A 20105-nucleotide genomic window follows, 5' to 3' on the forward strand; every position below is an offset into this window, starting at 1 on the left:
CATGGGGGGCTGCATCTGTGCTGTACAGAGTGCAATTGTCCTCTCTGCACTAAAAGACATTAGTTTCCAGTTCAAAAAATGATCATTCAGAAGTTACCAGGAGCAGTTATTTTCTGCCACAGGTAAAAAGGGCCACCTGGGGCATGTCTGCAATCCTGCCTGATGGCAAAAATATTCCAAACATATATATATTTCCACCCTACCCTAAAACTGACCATGAAGGTAACTAAATTTGAGAAAGACCCATTTTTTTATGTAGAGTACAAGTTAAGTACAACTTATGCCATATTATTATTTTCAGAAGATGAGTAATGATAAAGCAACAGAATTACTCAGTATTAACATCACTTACTATTTAGCACTTACTGAAGAATTTATAGCCAAGAAGCACTGCACATTGTGTCCTGGTCTTCCACAGACATGGAACATATATATTTAGTATCTGTTTCACAGTATTCCAATTTTTGCCTGTGATTATACCATGAAGGCTTACACATTGAATATCATGATCTACCACAAACAACACAAACATTGTCAGACAAACAAGGTCAGATATACAGCATATGCTCTTTTACAGCAGGTGTTTTGCCATGCACACATGCAGTAAAATCTTGGGGTTTTGACAGGCATGGCAGCTGCAAGGCTTGAGTACACGTGTTATTGTTAGAGCTAGTGGAAAGAACGGCACTCAGGTTTCACATCATCACACAGTTCAATCAGTCACCTCAAATTTATACATACACACACATATAATATATACACCCCAACACTAAAAAGTTCTCTGCAATCAGTTTAAAATCCTGGGAACCTAATACTTCTGTAGTCATTAGTGGTGCTTGCGAAGCAAAGCATCACTACTATTATCTCACAGGCTTATTTTTCTTCTTCTTCTTATTCTTCCGTACAAAAGTTTGGCGCGTAACTTGTCCCGCACCGTTTGTCGTAGACCCATGAGTGAGGTGTCAAATCGTGCGGCCTATTCGGGAATGGGGTGCTATGACCCGCAGGGGGCAATTTACCGGCCCAAAAATCCCATACACTTAACATTGAGGCCAACTTTGACGGATTGTAGCGCAGAGAGGGAATTTTTTTTAGAAACGTGAAATTTACCATATTTGAAGAGGTTTGCAACCTGTGTCAGAAGATACCCCGCACAAGGGTAAAAGTTTTACCCCCTGGGCATGAGAGGTCCCCAAATTTGCCCCATTGGCTTATAATGGGGATTTTGGCAAATAACTAGTTTGTCGTAGACCCATGAATGAGGTGTCAAACTGTGCGGCCTATTCGGGAATAGGGTGCTATGCCTTTTCTGAAGGGGTGGGCGGTTAATTGCCCCAGCAGGGGGCAATTAACGGGGCCAAAAATCCCATTGACTTAACATTGAGGCCAACTTTGACGGATTGTAGCGCATAGAGGGAATTTTTTAGAAACGTGAAATTTACCACATTTGAAGAGGTTTGCAACCTGTGTCAGAAGATACCCCGCACAAGGGTAAAAGTTTTACCCCCGGGGCAAGAGAGGTCCCCAAATTTACCCCATTGACTTATAATGGGGATTTTGGCGAATAACTAGTTTGTCGTAGACCCATGAATGAGGTGTCAAACCGTGCAGCTTATTCGGGAATGGGGTGCTGTGACTTTTCTGAGGGGTGGCAGTTAATTGCCCCAGCAGGGGGCAATTAACCACCGTTTGTCGTAGACCCATGAATGAGGTGTCAAACCGTGCGGCTTATTCGGGAATGGGGTGCTGTGACTTTTCTGAGGGGTGGCAGTTAATTGCCCCAGCAGGGGGCAATTAACCACCGTTTGTCGTAGACCCATGAATGATGTGTCAAACCGTGCGGCTTATTCGGGAATTAGGTGCTATGACTTTACTCGGGGGTGGGCGGTTAATAACTAGTTTGTCGTAGACCCATGAATGAGGTGTCAAACAGTGCAGCTTATTCGGGAATGGGGTGCTGTGACTTTTCTGAGGGGTGGCAGTTAATTGCCCCAGCAGGGGGCAATTAACCACCGTTTGTCGTAGACCCATGAATGAGGTGTCAAACCGTGCGGCTTATTCGGGAATTAGGTGCTATGACTTTACTCGGGGGTGGGCGGTTAATTGCCCCAGCACAGTTTGTCGTAAACCCATGAATGAGGTGTCAAACCGTGTGGCTTATTCGGGAATGGGGTGCATTGACTTTTCTAGGGGGCTGGCGGTTAATTGCCCCAGCAGGGGGCAATTAACCAAACTGAAGGAAACATTGTAATATTGGGGCACGAGTTTTACCACGGCAAGCACCACTCCCATTTCTTAAGGAAATGTACCTCTCTAGTCTGATGTATGTACCCTTAATAAACAAACATAACTTAGTTATAGTCACAGTGGTATTTCTGTAGGGTATAGAAGGAGAGAAGTTTGACATAAAATCTTCAGCAATGGGGACTGATTTTTTAGATATTTGCAGTTAAGGATAAGGTGGTCACACTCCAAAAGAACTGGTAACTGTAATGAATGCAGCTGGGACTGACCCATTAGACTTCAAACACTCATGTTTAGCAAAAAACCAACACAGAACTGGTTAATAGGTAATTCACTTAACAACTATGGAGGTCAGGCCCGCATTATGTATTGAAGTGGCCCAAAAGCCAATCTGCCTGCAGGCCACCCCCCACCCATGCATGCATTTGCTCATAGTTTTAAGATCACTAAGGACTTGCCATGGGAGATATATAAACAACTAACAAATCTTCTGTATGCCCAGTCCCTGTATGCTCCCATGCCTTTGTGTCTTTCTCGCATATTCTGGCCTGAAGGGGGCGATATATCATCATTAAGTATCTTTTTACCAAGTAGTAACAATAACATCTGCTCAAAAAATGCAAAATGTTTTAAAAATTTTTTGCACTGGAATGATTTGTTTCAGTGCTAAAAATTGAATCTTGCAATTAACAATATGGAGGTGTGTTTAGAGCTCATCGCTGCTGCTGAGCCCTGGCCACCAACTGAACAGAAGGGTGTTTAACTTATAGCAGTTATGCAGATTCAGACAAATTGACACATTCATCTGCTTTGATGAATTTGTTAATTTGCTAAAAGCCTTTCCTGACAGTCAGTAAAGTGTTTAGTCATTGGACTAAAATTCAAATCAACCAATGACTACACACAAAGATTTCGATTTTCGCACCTACACCATTAAAATCAAAAGGTGCTGAAAACACACAGAGTAATAGTTTCTACCTCTGTCTATGGGTGGCAGCAGTTGTATTTCAACATTACCTGTTTGCCAACATCTGTTATAGTACTTGGTAATCGTGCAACTGAAATCACACTACACACGGACCAAGTCATGATTTTTTCATGATTCAAGTTTTTTGTGCTAAAAAACTCAAATTCAAATTATTGTTAAAAAATTCAAATGTCTGGTATCTACGGTATTAAGTGCAAAAACCCTGAAAACCTGAATGTAAAACTTGAAACTTAAAAATTCAAGGTATTCAAGTTTTTTTATTTGAACCACATTAATAAATAAGCAAACATTTGATGTGTGAGTTTATTTGAAAATTGATAAATAAGCCCATTATTGTTGCTGAGATGACTCCAAGGAAGTCAGAACACCTTTTTTTATTATTCAAAATCTAATATAAAACACCCCAAACTAATCTAATCTAAGGCCAGCTTTCACCTAAAGCACATAGAACACTTTTTTGATCACAAGACCTCGGAAGCATGCAGTTTGTCAAAAACAAAGATTAATACTTACATGTGTCTCTACATCCCCACCAATAACTTTACTATTCTTGACATATTCCTCCAAGGCCCCAGCCATCAGCGCATCAAAAGCTTCCACAAATGGGACGACACCTGCAGATATTATTATTATTCTCAGAAACTGAGAAAAAAGACTTTAGATAATGCACTTAAATCACAAACAGACACATTCTAAAGAAATGTTTTACTGACGGTAATAAGTAGAACTTTAAAGCTTGTAGCATGCATATTTATATAAATGATATAAACATGAAGAAAAAAAAGCAGTTTCATAGAGGAAATGGGCATGATAAATTGGTAAGAGGGTATTGAATGTTGGGTGGCTATAAGGTTCTGGTTCCAGGTAACTTTGTTACATACATATAAGTACAATGCATTTCAGAACTATATACACTAATAGTGTAACTAGTATAATATCTGGTCCTAGGTTCCCTCCTAGCTGCCCAGCCATGTCACAGATTACCACTAGTGGCCTATCATCACCCCTATGTCCACCTTTATTTCTCAAATCCTGCATATCTGGTTGCATAGTATGCCCTTCACTCTGCAGGTTTTTTTTACAACAGGCAGTTTTTTTGTGTGTAACATACTGAAAAAAAATAAATTCTTTGTAGGCAGATTTCCTATGCCCCCCCCCCCCCCTTCAGTTGTCCACAGTTACAATGTACCATACCTCCATTTATGCCATTAACAACATTATTCTCAGCTGAGCTGGAAGAAAAAGAATTTGAAAGCACCGATTCAAGTCGAATAACAGCTTTCTCCAGCCTGTCCATTAATCCATCCATTTCTGCCATTTTGAATACCTGAGAAACAATTTTAAAAAACTGTCAATATTTTTGCTGTGCTCATTACATCCAGGTTCCACTGTATATCTTGCAACTAAAAGCATCTTTTTTAACATTTACAGGTATGGCACCTGTTATCCAAAACGCTTGGGACCTGGGGTTTTCCAGATAAGGGATCTTTACGGTATTTGGATCTCCATACTTTAAGTCTACTAAAAAATAATTTTACCATGAAATAAACCCAACAGGATTGTTTTGCATGCAATAAGGATTAATGATATCTTAGTTGGGATCAGGTTAAAGATACTGTTTTATTTTTACAGAGTAAAAGGAAACAATTTTTAAGAATGTGAATAATTTGTTTACAATGGACTCTATGGACTTTTCCCATAATTCTGAGCTTTCTGGATAATGGATCCTATATCTGTATATGGCCTGCAAGGATTCTCATTTTCCACATTCAAAAATACTTACTTAGAATTTAGTTTAGCTGCAGCAAAAGAGTAACTGCTTTTAGTTGACAGGAAAAATGGTTGCTTTCGAGAAGTGAATACTGTACTGGCAATCCCCTACTGCTGCTTCAGAAGAGCATATTGACTTTTGACCAAATCTCGTTGCAGGTAGCTTCTGCAGTTGATCATTAAAGAAAACTGCCTAGGATCTTATAATTTGAGTAAGAAATTTGAGTTTTAAATCTCAAACACTTAAACACATAAACCTCCCTGAGAATCTTATAAGTCTTACAAACTGGAAAAAATGACTTTAGATAATACACTTAAACCACAGTTCATCATATTCTCAAGAACAGTCTAATTACTACTACTACTACTACATTAGAGCTTATAATAGATTAGACCCCAAAATGGGCAGGCTTTAGCCAAAGAGGGGGATGCACTGGGGCGGGTATGGTGGATTAGGGTATGGCCTGAAACATCTCAATTTTTGATTTTCAATAACTGGAATGTATGCCTTAAATAAATAAAGAAGGGTGCATCTCTCTGGCCAGAGTCTTAATCTGTAATCACTACTATAACGTTGTGGGCAATAATCATGCAAACACTACTTAAGCCAGTAATACTTAATATTATTAAGGCTTATGTCACTTCTTATTAGAAAGAAACATGTTTTCTATGCTCCACAGGTAACAATAACATCTACTTCTAGCCAGTGGCACTAATTTTCCTGTGTAATGTCAGATTAGCAGGCAAAAGGCACTTTTTATCCTTTTAGCCTAAGACATTGGCACCATAATGCCATAGCTGCATTTTGTGCCCCATAAAAGCATAAGGTATCTTTCTACTGAAAATCATTGATAATTGTAGCCGTTTTTACAAAGTAATCTATGCAAAGCTTGCAATTTACAGAAACATATGTCTCACATATTCTTGGGTATAATGACAAAACAACAGCATCTATTATATATGTCATAAGTTTTCTAAAAAGACACCTAAACCAATCTCATTGAGTTATTTGTTATGCTGCGCTTCCCCTTTCATTAAAGCTGTCTGTCTGTTACCCCTAAGAATTACCCCTAACAAACACAGATCAACTCTAAAGCACCAGCACCAACGCATCTGGAAGTTTATGCCTTTTTGCTAGTATGTAGGTCGTACATGCTTGACAGAGAAAGAATTAAAAGGAACTAGAGGTACTTTGCAGATGGAGCATGATACCACTTAAAAAACTGTCACAATTAAAAATTTTTAACTACTGCAAAAAAAAAACCCTTAAGTCCCTACTTGGAATTAGTCAGTTAGGTTGAGTAAATTATCTAGATTCTAGAATGCTTAACTGCCAAACAGCACTGTTGCTGTTTGTTTCTTGTACCAAGAAACAAATCTAAAAAAAATACAGAACAATTATAATATATTTACAATATTATAATATATATTATAATATCCTTAGAGGTCTCTAAAACCACAAGGGATGGTTTAACTTAAAAATGTTTAACTAACTGCTAACTAGAAGCTGGGCAGATACATCTAAAAAACAAAGGTAGAACCTGAAGGACGTGAGTAATTTTTCAAGCTAATCTACTATATTACTATGTATTTTCCTTCTATCTATGGAATCTGCTGTTAGCAATTTTCTAATACAGTTTTCCATGTTTGCCTACAGTATTCCCATTTTCACTTATGGTCCCTTTCTTCTTGGCACAGAGTGGCTATAACTGCAAGATTTTCCTGCATTGCAGGATGCCTTGAAATGAGTTCCTTACATTTGTAGGAATTTGTTTGAATCTTAACCAAAAAAGAGAGAAATCTTTCTATCCTGCATCTTTCCAGCCAGCCTGCAACTGAAAATGCAGCTGTCAGTATCACTGAACATGGAGACCATAATCAGGTTGATTAATTGTGGATTTTTATAGAATACTAGTGTGTACATCATTCTAAAAGTACATTTCAAAGTGAACTACCACTTTGAATACACTTTGAACTTTTTTCACCTGGCCAGTGCTCCTTTAAGGATAAAAATGTGCCAACCCAAGGAAAATCTAATGCAGCAATGCTGCCATGTTTTTTACTTTTCACAAATTAATTTATGGAAAAAGGACTTGTCCATATTTGTCAACATTTTTAAAAAGATTAATATACATTAATAGACCACTTCAGTTCTGCCTCACATGTATTCATGTAAATGTTTATGTAGAGCAGTGCTGTCCAACTTCTGTTGTACCGAGGGCCGGAATTTTTCCGACCTACGTGGTGGAGGGCCGATAATGGAAGCCAGTTTTGACCACTCCCCTTTTTGAAACCGCACCCACTTGAAACCACACCTATGTTATCACATGACCATACCCATATTAATGGTTGTAGTACAGCAAAAACCTGCCATACTCTGCCTGCCCTACCCTGCCTGTGTGTGCCATACTCTGCCTTCCCTACCCTGCCTGTGTGTGCCATACTCTGCCTTCCCTACCCTGCCTGTGTGTGCCATACTCTGCCTTTCCTACCCTGCCTGTGTGTGCCATACTCTGCCTTCCCTACCCTGCCTGTGTGCCATACTTGGCTGGTTTGTGCCATACTTGGCCTGTGTGTGCTATACTCTGCCTGCCCTACCCTGCCTGTGTGTGCCATACTCTGCCTTCCCTACCCTGCCTGCGTGTGCCATACTTTCACTGTGTTTGCCATTCTTGGTTGGTTTGTGCCATACTCTGCCTGTGTGTGCCATACTCTGCCTTTCCTACCCTGCCTGTGTGTGCCATACTCTGCTTGCCCTATGATGCCTGTGTGTATGGCACACACAGGCAGCATACAGTGACACAATGCTGGCACTGCTCCTACAGTCTGCACAATAACTATATATTAAAAAACTTTTTAATTGCAGTACCACCTCAGTATATGTTCTTTTTGTAGTGTGCAGGGATTATTTGTGGGTTTCTACTGCTCCTGAGGTGTGAACAGGGGAACAATGGGGGTGATTACAGCCTGAGCCTGAGGTGTGAACACTGCAGGGGGTGAACAATGCAGAGATTAAAAGGTGTGAACAGTACAGGGAATTACATATTTAAACAATACAGCCTGATTACAGCCTGAATCTGAGGTGAGAACCATGCAGGGGGGGCAGTTAATCACAGTACTGATACCATTCAAAGCTTACACAAGAGTAAGCCATCAAAGCAGCCAGATAGGTGGGGGGCCACACAGAGGGGGGTCGCGGGCCACACCGCCAGTTGGACAGCACTGATGTAGAGAGAAAATTAAGGGGAAACAAAAGCAGAGAGCATTGTGAATGAAGAAGCTGAAAAGAGGAGAACAAAAAAATAGAAACGAAGGTCAAAATTAAAGGGGGAAGGACAGAACAAAAGAGATAGATGTGAGAAACAAAAAACAGAAGACAATATGTAGGTGGGAAAGAACTGGAAACACTGGCACATCCAACATTTGGATGACAGCAGTGCATTCTAAATTTCTGTCTATTCAGTGAGGGCTCAAATCTGTCAACCCTTTTTTTTTTTAGGAATCACCTGTACATATACCCTTAGTGGGGGAAAAGCAGTTGACAGGGCCCGGGCAGAATAGGTGTGGTAATAAACCATATGGTAAACTTAAAGTTTAAACTGCCCATTAAGGGGCAATATTACCACATAGATTCATTCAAATTCACAGTCGCCTCAAGCTGGTTACTGTGTTAATCAACTTTTACAGAACTTCCAAATTTGCTGGATGGCCACTTGCAAAAACCTTCAGGCTGGCTTATGTTACCTTTATGTTACCAAACCCAACCCCCCATAAATCTAATTCTTTAGTTCCACTCTCACAGCATCCACCTCATATGTTGTTTTAATAAACCTCCCATTGCATTAATTATGACTACGCTTAAGCCCTAGGTACTACAGGTGCTCCATGGCCTCAACTAATCGGACCTTTTAACAAAGAAATAAAAAAACAGAAGGGGAAAGTGTACAAAGATACCACCAGATTATAAAAGTTATAGATGGATAGAAGGGTTGGGATTAAGAAAGTGGTGGTCCCTATTGACACAGGTGTTTTGGGGTAATAAAGAGACCCTCCAGATACACCATACCCAAATAATTTTTATTGATCCTCCATCTTTTTGCTTTTATTGCATCACATTCTAAAGCAAGCAAACTGTAAATTGATTTTTAAATATAGTTTTCTTCTACAGATTATTGGGTTAATTCCTTATGACTTTATTGCTGCAGCAAAATATATACAGGAAGTGAATGTAACAGGAGTTTACGCCTACAAGGAACAGAAATGAAGTCAGACGAGGTTCATTTATGACAGATGACAATCTGTTTTGCCTCTTTTTGCTATTTTAGATGTAGATAATGTAAAAGTATAAAATCAGCACAATGGTGTCCTTATAAAATGTATCCAAAGCCTGCTAATTAAAGCCTCTAATCTATTCAAGTCTGCAGAAAGGAACCTGGTATGCTAGCACTCCTCCTCTGTATCCATATGTCTCCAAGCTGTCATTTTTCTTGTTTTACATGAATACGTACTGCAGGAGACTGCCATAATTTGTGTGTCAATCTCTGCATGCCATTATTCTACGCTGAGTGTAGCATTCATTTCTACGCACCAAGAGATGTAATCACCTTTTCCAAAGTACTTGCAGCGTATTTAATTATATACATCCAACAGCTACACTCCTTATATGGTGCTGAGCACAGCACAGAGCAAGCAATATAATCAAGGAAATATAGGTGTATTCTCAGCAGTTCTATATGTGAAATGTCTTAGTTTATTTTAGAACTCAATGCTGATTTACAGGTCCCTTGCAGTGTGTGCTTAGGGATTATTATCTAATAGAACATGATCACCCACACACGTGTATAGCATGATTTCTTGAATAGATTGTTCATACTGGAGCACTGAAGTAAAAGCCACCCAGTATCTCTTTTGAAGCATCCAAAGATGCGTGCTTGTGTAACACTTATTCAAGAGCCTGCACCAGGTCTTATTAAAAGGGAATGCGACTGTTCAGTAGCACAAAACAATTTATAAAGTTGAACCTTCATATTTTCTGCACTGCCGGTTTTTATTCCTAAATCAATGTTGAAAAAGTCAGCATATTAATAGAAAAAAAAGAAACACTGATTAACAATGATTTCATTTGCAGTTACAGCTACAAATAATTTTAAACCATTGATATATTTTGATTTACATATAACAGCGATGAGAACCTTTTGAAAAATGCTTACAAATGCATATGCTGGTTTATGCAAATAACAGTTTAACCAGGAACACTCTTTAGAGTATATGCAGTGTGGAAGATACCAAGGTATCCAAGAAATCCAGCAAGTTAAAAACACCTCTATCTTGTATTATTGGACACTGAAATGATATTCACTTAATTATTAGACCCAATAAGACCATGAAATAAATATGATTCCTTTGGAGCTGCCATACATTTCTTTTCTGTACCCACATTACACATTAGCTCATCACACTTCTAAATGCAGACATATTTAATCTGTTGCACACACAAAGTATTGACATCCTAAGAGGTAATGTTTGTAAACAAAGGGCAAAGCACAACACTTTGTTTGGACTTCAAGGCAAGCACACAGGCACTTTACACCTTGTGTCTATTGCCCATATGCCAGTTTTGTGCCTAGTGCCAATGTGCCAGTTCAGCTTGCTTTGTATTGGATGAATTGCCTGCATTTGCAGCCTGCAGAGCCCAGAAATTTAAGGAATTATCATCTGCCTTGAGGAAATGTTACTTCCTTGGTTCACCAAGTGAATTAATTCTAAGCACAAAAATGGAAAACACAACTTTTTTACACATTTTAGTATGTTATTCCAGAATTCACTTTCACAATGCCAATGCAAGTGGCATCAATAACAATTTAGAGTCCAAATCAGTTATATGTGTAGTCACAACCTGCTATGAGAACTTCAGAAGTACGGTAACACCTTCTCAAGTGTGAATTCTGTGGGTCCTGTACTTTGCACCTTGTGAGCAACTGTGTAGCCTGAATCATTGCAATGGCACTAGGTGCAAGCTATACAGCATATCTATATGTGCGAGTACCTATAACAGGGCATGGCCTTTTAATACTGAAAATGTTGTGTGATGCTAGTATGTTTTTCTGGCCCTTTACTATATTTTAACCCATTGACCTAGTAGTTGATATATTACAAGGCCTGATGCACAGCTCTAAATGATTTATATGGCCTCCAGCAGCAGCCTTCCCAAAGGAAACATAGTTATGTTTCTTTTTTTATACAATTTAGCCCACATAAAAGTTTTTTACTAATACGATACAATTAAGTACAGAACTTGTGCCCTGGTAAAATGAATTAACTATAAAATGTAAAAATGTAAACTATAGCATGACTTCTACTGAAGTCTGTTACAATGAATACATTTACTGCTTGACAAATGCATCCAGAAATGTAGAAAATTGTAACAGTTTAGAGAGATGCAACCTGGGTTACTAAGCTGCTACTAGGAAACACAAGAGGAGGAACATTAAAGGGGCTGTTCACCTTTAAGTTAACTTTTTGTAAGATGTAGAGAGTAATATTCTGAGACAATTTGCAATTGGTCTTCATTTTCTTGTATGTGTAGTTTTTTAATTTTTACTTTTTAAGTTTGGAGTTTCAGCAGGTATCTGGTTGCTAGGAACCAAATTACCTTAGCAACCAGGGAGTGGCTTGAATGAGAGACATATATGAATAGGGGAAGACCCGAATAGAAATAACAATAAAATAATAAAATTGTAGTCTCACAAAGCAATAGTTTTGGCTTCTGGGGTCAGTGACCCCCATTGGAAAGCTGGACAAGAAATAATTAAAAAAATGATAAAAAATAAATAATAAAGACCAATGGAACAGTTGCTAAGAATTGGCCATTCTATTACATACTAGAGGTTATCTTAAAAGGAGAAGCACCACCTTTAAACCTTAAACTTAAATCTCAGAAACATGATAAATACAAACCATAGAAAACAGCTAAACTTAAAATAAGTATTTAGAAGGGGATCTGTCTCTTAAATAACCTGTTCTTTGTATCTGGTATTAATTTGCTTTATTCACTACCTAAGAATTTAATCCATAAAGCTTTCACCAAATTTATTAAGGATTAGTTTGGCTGGGGTTATGTTTGGGTAAATGTCACCATATTCTGAAAAGATTTTAGCAAAGAAATCTGTGTGTTTAATAAAGACTGTCAATCAAACCTCTGCAACTTCACCTCTATGGAACTGGTATACAGTACATCAGCATGAAATCTCCTAACATGAGTACTGGTCTGGGCCTCAAAGAGCCCACTATGGAACATGACATTCAGGGCCCACTCAACAAATTTAGATGTAATGGCAAAATGTTATAGGTTTTATACAGAAATATGTGGAAATAAGAAATGTTTGCTAGGCCCACTTTAGTACTCGCAGGCCAGTCAAAGACAGCCTTACATACCATATTGTGCACATTCACCCTCCTAGGTCCCCTTCAACTACAGGTATAGGACCCATTATCCAGAATGCTCGGGACCAAAGGTATTCCGGATAAGGGGTCTTTCTGTAATTTGGATCTTAATACCTTAAGTCTACTAAAAAATCAATAAAACATTAATTAAACCCAATAGGATTGTTTTGCATCCAATAAGGATTATTTATATCTTAGTTGGGATCAAATACAAGGTACTGTTTTATTTCTACATAGAAAAAGGAAATCAGTTTTACAATTCTGAATTATTTGATTAAAATGGAGTCTATGGGAGACAGCCTTTCCGTAATTCGGAGCTTTCTGGATAACGGGTTTCCGGATAAGTGGTCCGATACCTGTATTATACGTGAGTGAGGACTTTCTGAAAACCTCATACCATAATAGGGCTCATGTACGTTCACAAGTGCAGATGCAGTCCCACACCTTTCCCGCAGTTAGTTGCACATAGCACCACTTTTATTAAAGTTACTTGCGTCAAAATGTGCTCCTTGCACTTCCCTATAGTTACGCTTAGCACCGCTCAGTCCTTCCTGCTATCCAATCTGAACTGAGGGCTGCTGTGCCTATTTGTGCAGGGGAACCCAGAATACCACCACCTCCAGGAAGTAGATCCAGGGCTTCCCCATTGCCCAGTGTCAATCGGCACAGTTGAATTGTGCCAAAAAAATAGGGTGCAATGGTTATTGCACTCAGAATTGCACTTTGCTCACTGCACTTACAGACGTAGATGTGCCCTAATGTCCCCAATATAATACAGTCACAATGTCAATGTCCTTGAGGAATTGCAACATGAATTTGTAAATAAATGTGAACCAAGAATTGACAATGAAGCAATACATACTGAATTACATTAGTACTTCAGTATACATTCCTAGTGTTTCAGCAAATTAATTGAAATTTGCCTGATCGCATTCAATGTCAGTGATGGGCTGATGTATGTCCTGCTTACCTTGCTCACGTGAGTTTTTAGTTCTGCACTCTCCTTAACCCAGAAGAAATAGAACACTAACTATCCAGTCTTCATTTTACCCCTGAGATATGATCTGTGCATACATCACTGAATGTTGTATGAACCTTCTGTATCTGAATTATTCATGCCTCTCATTCACACACAGCACTTACCAAAGTTTATTGTTCACACTTATTAACTTGGTGCAGGCATATATTAATGATGCCAAAATACAAGAAGGTTTTGCTTCAAGAAGACACTATACTACAATAATAGGGAAGGAACCCAGCAAGGCAAACAACAGAATCCCATGTCCTGATGCCCAGTATAGTTGTCAGGTCTTAATATATATAAAAAAAAAATACTGTTTCACTGATGAAACAAAAGTATAGCCTATGCTATATATAGTTATCAGACCACTTGCTGAACTCCCTCTATTAATATTCTTGCCTGCAGCTGCTCAAACAAGCAAGCCATTGTTTCCTTATTTTCAGGCACACTACTGCATGAAGTGCAAGCACAAGGCTTACACTGAACAGAATTGGGTAATGATTATAATACATGACTGCACACCATATAATGCAAATAACTAGAAAAAATATTTCATAAAGTAATATTTACTGTAGTTCATAGGTAGATTAAAAGTTATGGGGTACTAAAATTATTAAAACAGAATTCTGAAGTGAAGGTGTCATAGACAGTCACTATTTAGTGGACTGGCAGGGGCTGATTGGGTCTCTGTGTACTTGAAATGCCAGAGTCTATTCTAGTCCAGGCCAGCACTCCTGCAAGTTAAGAAACTTGCCTCAGGCTGCAAAGCTCTGTAATGCCCTGTAAAAAACTGCCCCTAATAACTTTAACAGACAGATTTCTGTTTTAAAAATTGAAATTTCAGCTCTTCTAGTGCAATTGTGCTCTACACTAGCAAGGTGCCTCCTCCTTACCCCTGAAGAAGCTCAAAAAGCTGCTTAGTGCAGCTTGGATAACAGAATCACTCTTGGCTAGAAGTCACTGGGCCCATAGCTTCCCTTATGTTTGGGACTGAGACATGTTTCATATACTCTCTTGGGCCCCTCAGAACGTGCAGTCAAAAAACTTACAAACTGTGCCCCCTTGTGTCCCTGCAGATCCATCATATATACATTATGTAGTGCCTGCCCCTAATGTCTCAGTTGCTGACATCAGTCTTGGGGGGGGGGGGGGTGGCTGGCCAAAGTAGGATAGGCTAGGACAGTGCTGTCCAACTTCTGTGGTACCAAAGGCCAGAATATTTCTGGACTACGTGGTGGAGGGCCCATAATGGAAGCCAGTTTTGACCACTCCCCTTTTTAAAGCTGCACCTACTTTAAACCACACCCATGTTATCACAAGAGCTTTTATGACCATAACCACATTAATAGTGGTAGCGCAGCAAAAACCCAAATGGTTGGTGCTCACTGTAGGAATATCACCCTTCATTAAAATGTTTAAGAATTATATTATGTCACATTAAGACACACCCTTAAATCCATATGCCTCATCCTCCCTTGTGGATAGCACAGCAACCCACAGCATATAATTGCATACCTAAGGGACCATATAATAACTATTTCCAAATGCTAACAAACTCCCAGAACAAACCCCTGCCAGGTTCACCTCCCACAGGCAGCATAGGGTGGGTAGAGTATGGCACACACAGGGCAGGCAGCGTATGGAACACAAAGGCAGGGTAGAGCAGGCAGAGTATGGCACACAGGCAGCATAGGGCAGGCAGAGTATGGCACACACAGGCAGGGTAGGGCAGGCAGAGTATGGCTCACACAGGCAGGGTAGGGCAGACAGAGTATGGCACACAGGCAGGTTAGGACAGGCAGAATACTGCCTGTGTGTGTCAAACTGTGCCTGACCTACCCTGCCTGTGTGCCATACTCTGTCTGCCCTACCCTGCCTGTGTGTGCCATACACTCCCTGCCCTACCATGCCTGTGTGTACAATACTCTCCCTGCCCTATGCTGCCTATGTGTGCCATGCTCTGTCTGCCCTATGCTGCCTGTGTGTATCATACACACAGGCAGCATAGGACAGGCAGTACAAACAGTGACACAATACTGGCACTGCTCCTACAGTCTGAGGTGTGAACAGGTGAACAATGTGGGGGTAAAAGTCTGAGACTGAGGTGTGAACAATGCAGGGGGTGAACAATTCAGGTACATAAAGGTGTGAAAAGTACAGGGGATTACATGCTTAAACAATACAGGGGATTACAGCCTGAAACTGAGGTGTGAACCATGCAGGGGGCCAGTTAATCCTAGTGCTAATACCATTAAAACCTTACACCAAGGTAAGCAGTCACAGCAGCCAGACATGTGGGGGGCAGCATCTGGCCCGCGGGCCATCAGTTGGACAGCACTGGGCTAGGAAATTGTTCACATTTGTCCTCAGACTACTGGGACTTAAAGTGCAACAGTTGATACCTGAGTCGGGAGGGAAAGTAGTTAAGTCAGAGACCAACACGGTGTGGGAAGGTAAGGAGTCACAAAGGTCAGGGGAGATGCGACAGGAGGGTTTGTCAAAGTGATGGTGACATGTTTCTCATAAATGTGCAAAACTGTCACTATCCCTTTAAAACAATGCAAACAAATATAGAAGAAAGCTATATAAGAGAGAGAGAATAAACATATAATAAACAAGAGCCATGAATATCCTTCAAATGTTATCCTTATAAACAAGCTTAGTGATGTTAACAGTCGTAACTGGTGCTGTATTGGTGTGTATTATAAAAAATGAACTCACCTCCTGTTGTAAAATACAAGGATATTAGAATTCACATTGGAGTCCATGACCCATATAAAAGCACTATATTTCAGCCTTGTGCCTTTATATGGTAACGGAACTCCCTGGTGATGAAATCCTTGGTGGATGATATCCTTATTTTTTTTAAATGGGTGTTACATTGTCTCCTCTATAATCATGATAGTTTATGTAGTTGAAAATTCCGTTGCATATCCAGTTTTTTATAAGTGTGCAGTTGTTACCCTGATATCTTTAAGTTGTAGTTTTATCATAAATTTAACTAATTCATTAAATATAAATACCATATAGAATGTTTATTATATAAATATATAATATAGTATATAATATGTACAGTATATAATTTAGTATAGAGCAGGGGTCCCCAACCTTTCAAATGTTAAAAGACTTGGGAGAGCAACACAAGCATTATAAAAGTTTATGGAGGTGCCAAATAATGGCTGAGATTGGCTATTAGGCAGCCTCTATGCACACTATCAGCTTACAGGAGGCTTTATTTGGTAGTAAATCTTGTTTTTATTCAACCAAAACTTGCCACCAAGTCAGGAATTCACAATTAACTACCTGGTTTGGGGGCACTGAGAGCAACATCCAAGGGGTTGGTGAGCAACATGTTGCCCCCGAGCCACTGGTTCGGGATCACTGGTATAGAGTGTAACTGTTGTGCTACAAAGACACTTCAGAGGAAACAGATAGGAGATGGAGGATACTACTCACACATTTAGGACAGCCCTGATGCTAACAAACAGGTCATTATGAGCAGCTAAATGAGAACAAAGTTATCTGTATTTTTCTACTCTGATATATTAAAAGCAATATTCATTTTTCGATTTTTTTTGTATGGGACAGAGCTTATTGTGTTCACACAACACTTCCAAATGCTGATCCTTTATGCTGCCCAAGTGACCCTACTTCATCCCACTTGTTAAAAATAAATCCAAAAGGTATAATATATTAACATGTCACCTTGGCCCATTTCAACACACTGCAGCCACCTGTAGTAAAAGCTGAAACCAAACAAGTGGGAACAGATATTAAAAGCCATTTTTATTTGGTAGGGGTAGCCTGCTCCAATTATATTCCAGTCTGCACGGGCATTTCTGCTACAGAAACACTACTATAGTTTATATAAATACCCTGCTGTGTAGCCACGGGGGCAGCCATTCAAGTTGGAAAAAAGGAGAAAAGGCACAGGTTACATAGCAGATAACAGATAAAAGCCCATTGCATTCTGCAGAGCTTATCTGTTATCTGCTATGTAACCTGTGTCTTTCCTCCTTTTTTTCAGCTTGAATGGCCTGCTACACAGCAGGGTTTACATATAAACTATCAGAGTCTACCAGTGCAGGGCAGCAGTACATTATAGTTTAATTACTTTTAATTTTTTTGGTGTTATTGTTCCTTTAAGCTTTGTATTCTTAGCACCAGATTTCATAGACCAGGCCAGTTAGAGTTTTGGCAGAGAAATGAATATTCATTGACTTTTGCTCCAAAATCTACCATGTGTGCCTGAACCCAGCCTAAAGGACTATTAAATTAAAATTTGGGGAAAATATGTATTTTTCCCCCGAAAATGATCCTGGCAACCCATCTGAATGTTAATTAGTGTGAGATTTAGGGTGAACAGTTAGAACTAGAACAAAAAATAATACTAGCTCCTCAGCAGTCTGTAACAGAACAGTGGCATCTCTATGTGACTGTTATAAGCACTTACAGCAACCAGTCAGATCTTTGCTTTCATTTTTTATGTTGCAGTGGACTGATCAAAGCCAAATGCTGCTTGGTTGCTATTGCCAACTTACTTCTGCAATTTAGCACTGTTAGTATTCTCAACAAAAATACACAATCTTGTATTATAATTATAAATGGTGCTTAATGATGTCACTGGTCATTTTGATCCTTGGTGTATACATTTACAGTGATGTCACTGGTTATAATCAGTGCTTAGTGATGTCACTGGGTATAATTGATGCTTAGAGAAGCAATTTGTGTCACATGACTCACTGGTACTTGTGTATTACTACAAATAATGTGTTTCTGTCATGTACAAGTCACACATAGGTGTGTATTTCATCATCACTATTTATTTATACAGCACCACCAAGTTACACAGCACTTTAAATTAGCATACTGTGTAAGAAACAGGGGTCTTACAATAAGGGTTACAGAAGGGGTTTAGAGGACCCTGCTCAAAGAACTAGATAATACACTCTAAAGGGTGAATTTGAATTGTATCTCAGGTTTGTTTATAAGGGCTGATGGGAAAAACATTCACTGTCAATCAGAACTAGAATTATACAAGCCAAAATCTCATTTTTAAATAGGAATAGCAATTGAATTCCATCATTCCATAAAGGACTAATACCAAGACACCTATCAATAAATGAAAGCAGGAGTATTTCCATGTTATCATATTGGGATTTATATATAATCTACGATATACACTGCTGAAGTATTATACAAGGAAAGCAAATAGCTGACTGAAACTGCACATGGAAGGCACCTCACAATGGCCATTACAATAAATGGAGGCCACCCACTTGCACGCCTTTATAGGGTTAATGAATTATGCAGTGAAGGTTCCTATAGGGATGTCCAACCTGAGGTTGCTGTTAAACTATAACCCTCACCAATCCATGTAGGAGCACGCGTGGATAATAAAAACTGTAGTTGAACATCAGCTGGTAATGACAGTCACTGAAATGAGGGGTTGGTGATCACTTGTGTCTGACAGGTGAAAGGACAAGATATTGCTGGACATTAAAGAACGTGCCTACTGCTGAGAAGCATACGTGCCCACAGCCTGCAGCCCCCCCGCAACCCGTTATCTGCTGACTTCTGCCAATCTACTGCCACCCCCCCCCCCCCCCAAACCCCATCCCCTCCTCATTCCCTCCTTACTACATGCAGCCAGTGTGCAGAGCTACTTACCTGCCTTCTGCTGACGAGGGCGCGGATCCAGTATCAAAATGAAGCAGATGCGAGAGGCAAAAATGAAGGAAATTGGGCAGCAATGAGGGGCTGATGCTCAGGCGCCTGTGCGCAATGTGTCAGTCATGCAGCCGAGGAGTCTCAGCTTCCCGGATCTCCTAATAAAGAGAAGTGTCTCTGAGGGAAAGAGAGGGAGGGAGATGGTAGAAGGGGTGGGGAGACGTAGAAGGGATGTAGAAAGAGATGGACAGAGGCAGCCTCACGTAATTCGCCGGTACTGTAGCAATGCCAGAGGCGAGCTAGGCAGCTCTACAGCTGTTGTTGCACTACAACACCCAGCATTCCACGTTCTGTATTGGACTCTGTGTTGTTAACCATAGCTCAACTGCAGACAGAGAACAGCACATGGTACCACATGGTTATGTAAAACCAGATTATGTCAAATTGCCAAAAGACATCTATAAAGTCCGTAGGGTTTATTAATAACACTAGTACAAGTGTAAAAGTAACCCCAAATTGCCATTCTTCCCCCAAGAAAACCAACATAACAGTGTACACCTGCTAAAGAGCGTGCTCTGTAAATTGTGTGCAATACACCGCTGATAATTAGCACTGACTGTAGTAAATTGCACAGAAGCTAGCGTTTTTACCAGGGCAAGCTGCGGCACTTTTGGTGTTCCACTGCACACTTCATCAATAATGGTGTTACTATGTAAATGACTAGCCTAGATACACTAAGGCACCCTGGAAGTAACATCTTCCTGGAGGTCTTGAATCTGTACTCCCTGTAATCTGCTGAAATCAGTACAGGCCAAACCAGAGCGTATAGGCAGAATGAGAAAAGTTTGGGAGTAGTTTTTATAAGATAATTTCAACTGCTTGCTGGCATAGCCATGGTGTATGCTGCCACTGGATAGTTGCTTTGCTTCATATTGAGGGAATTCTATCCAGGTTGCTAGAAAAAGAGCA

At 39.8% G+C, this 20105-nt stretch overlaps 1 protein-coding gene across 1 annotated transcript in view; it reads right to left on the bottom strand.

The window, feature by feature from the left end:
- cap2 (cyclase associated actin cytoskeleton regulatory protein 2) overlaps positions 1–19374 on the bottom strand; it is a 64700-nt gene extending 45326 nt beyond the window's left edge. Inside the window, exons 1-3 of the mRNA XM_002932680.5 lie at positions 19137–19374; positions 4427–4559; positions 3746–3846 (exon numbers count right to left, since the gene is read on the bottom strand). Coding sequence (XP_002932726.1) covers positions 3746–3846; positions 4427–4550 — 225 coding nt within the window. The 5' untranslated portion in view covers positions 4551–4559; positions 19137–19374. The remainder of the gene's footprint in view (positions 1–3745; positions 3847–4426; positions 4560–19136) is intronic.
- Between the last annotated feature and the right edge of the window lie 731 nt (positions 19375–20105).

The sequence above is a fragment of the Xenopus tropicalis genome, chromosome 6 (genome assembly GCF_000004195.4).
Source record: "Xenopus tropicalis strain Nigerian chromosome 6, UCB_Xtro_10.0, whole genome shotgun sequence".
In the NCBI taxonomy this organism is placed as follows: domain Eukaryota; kingdom Metazoa; phylum Chordata; class Amphibia; order Anura; family Pipidae; genus Xenopus; species Xenopus tropicalis.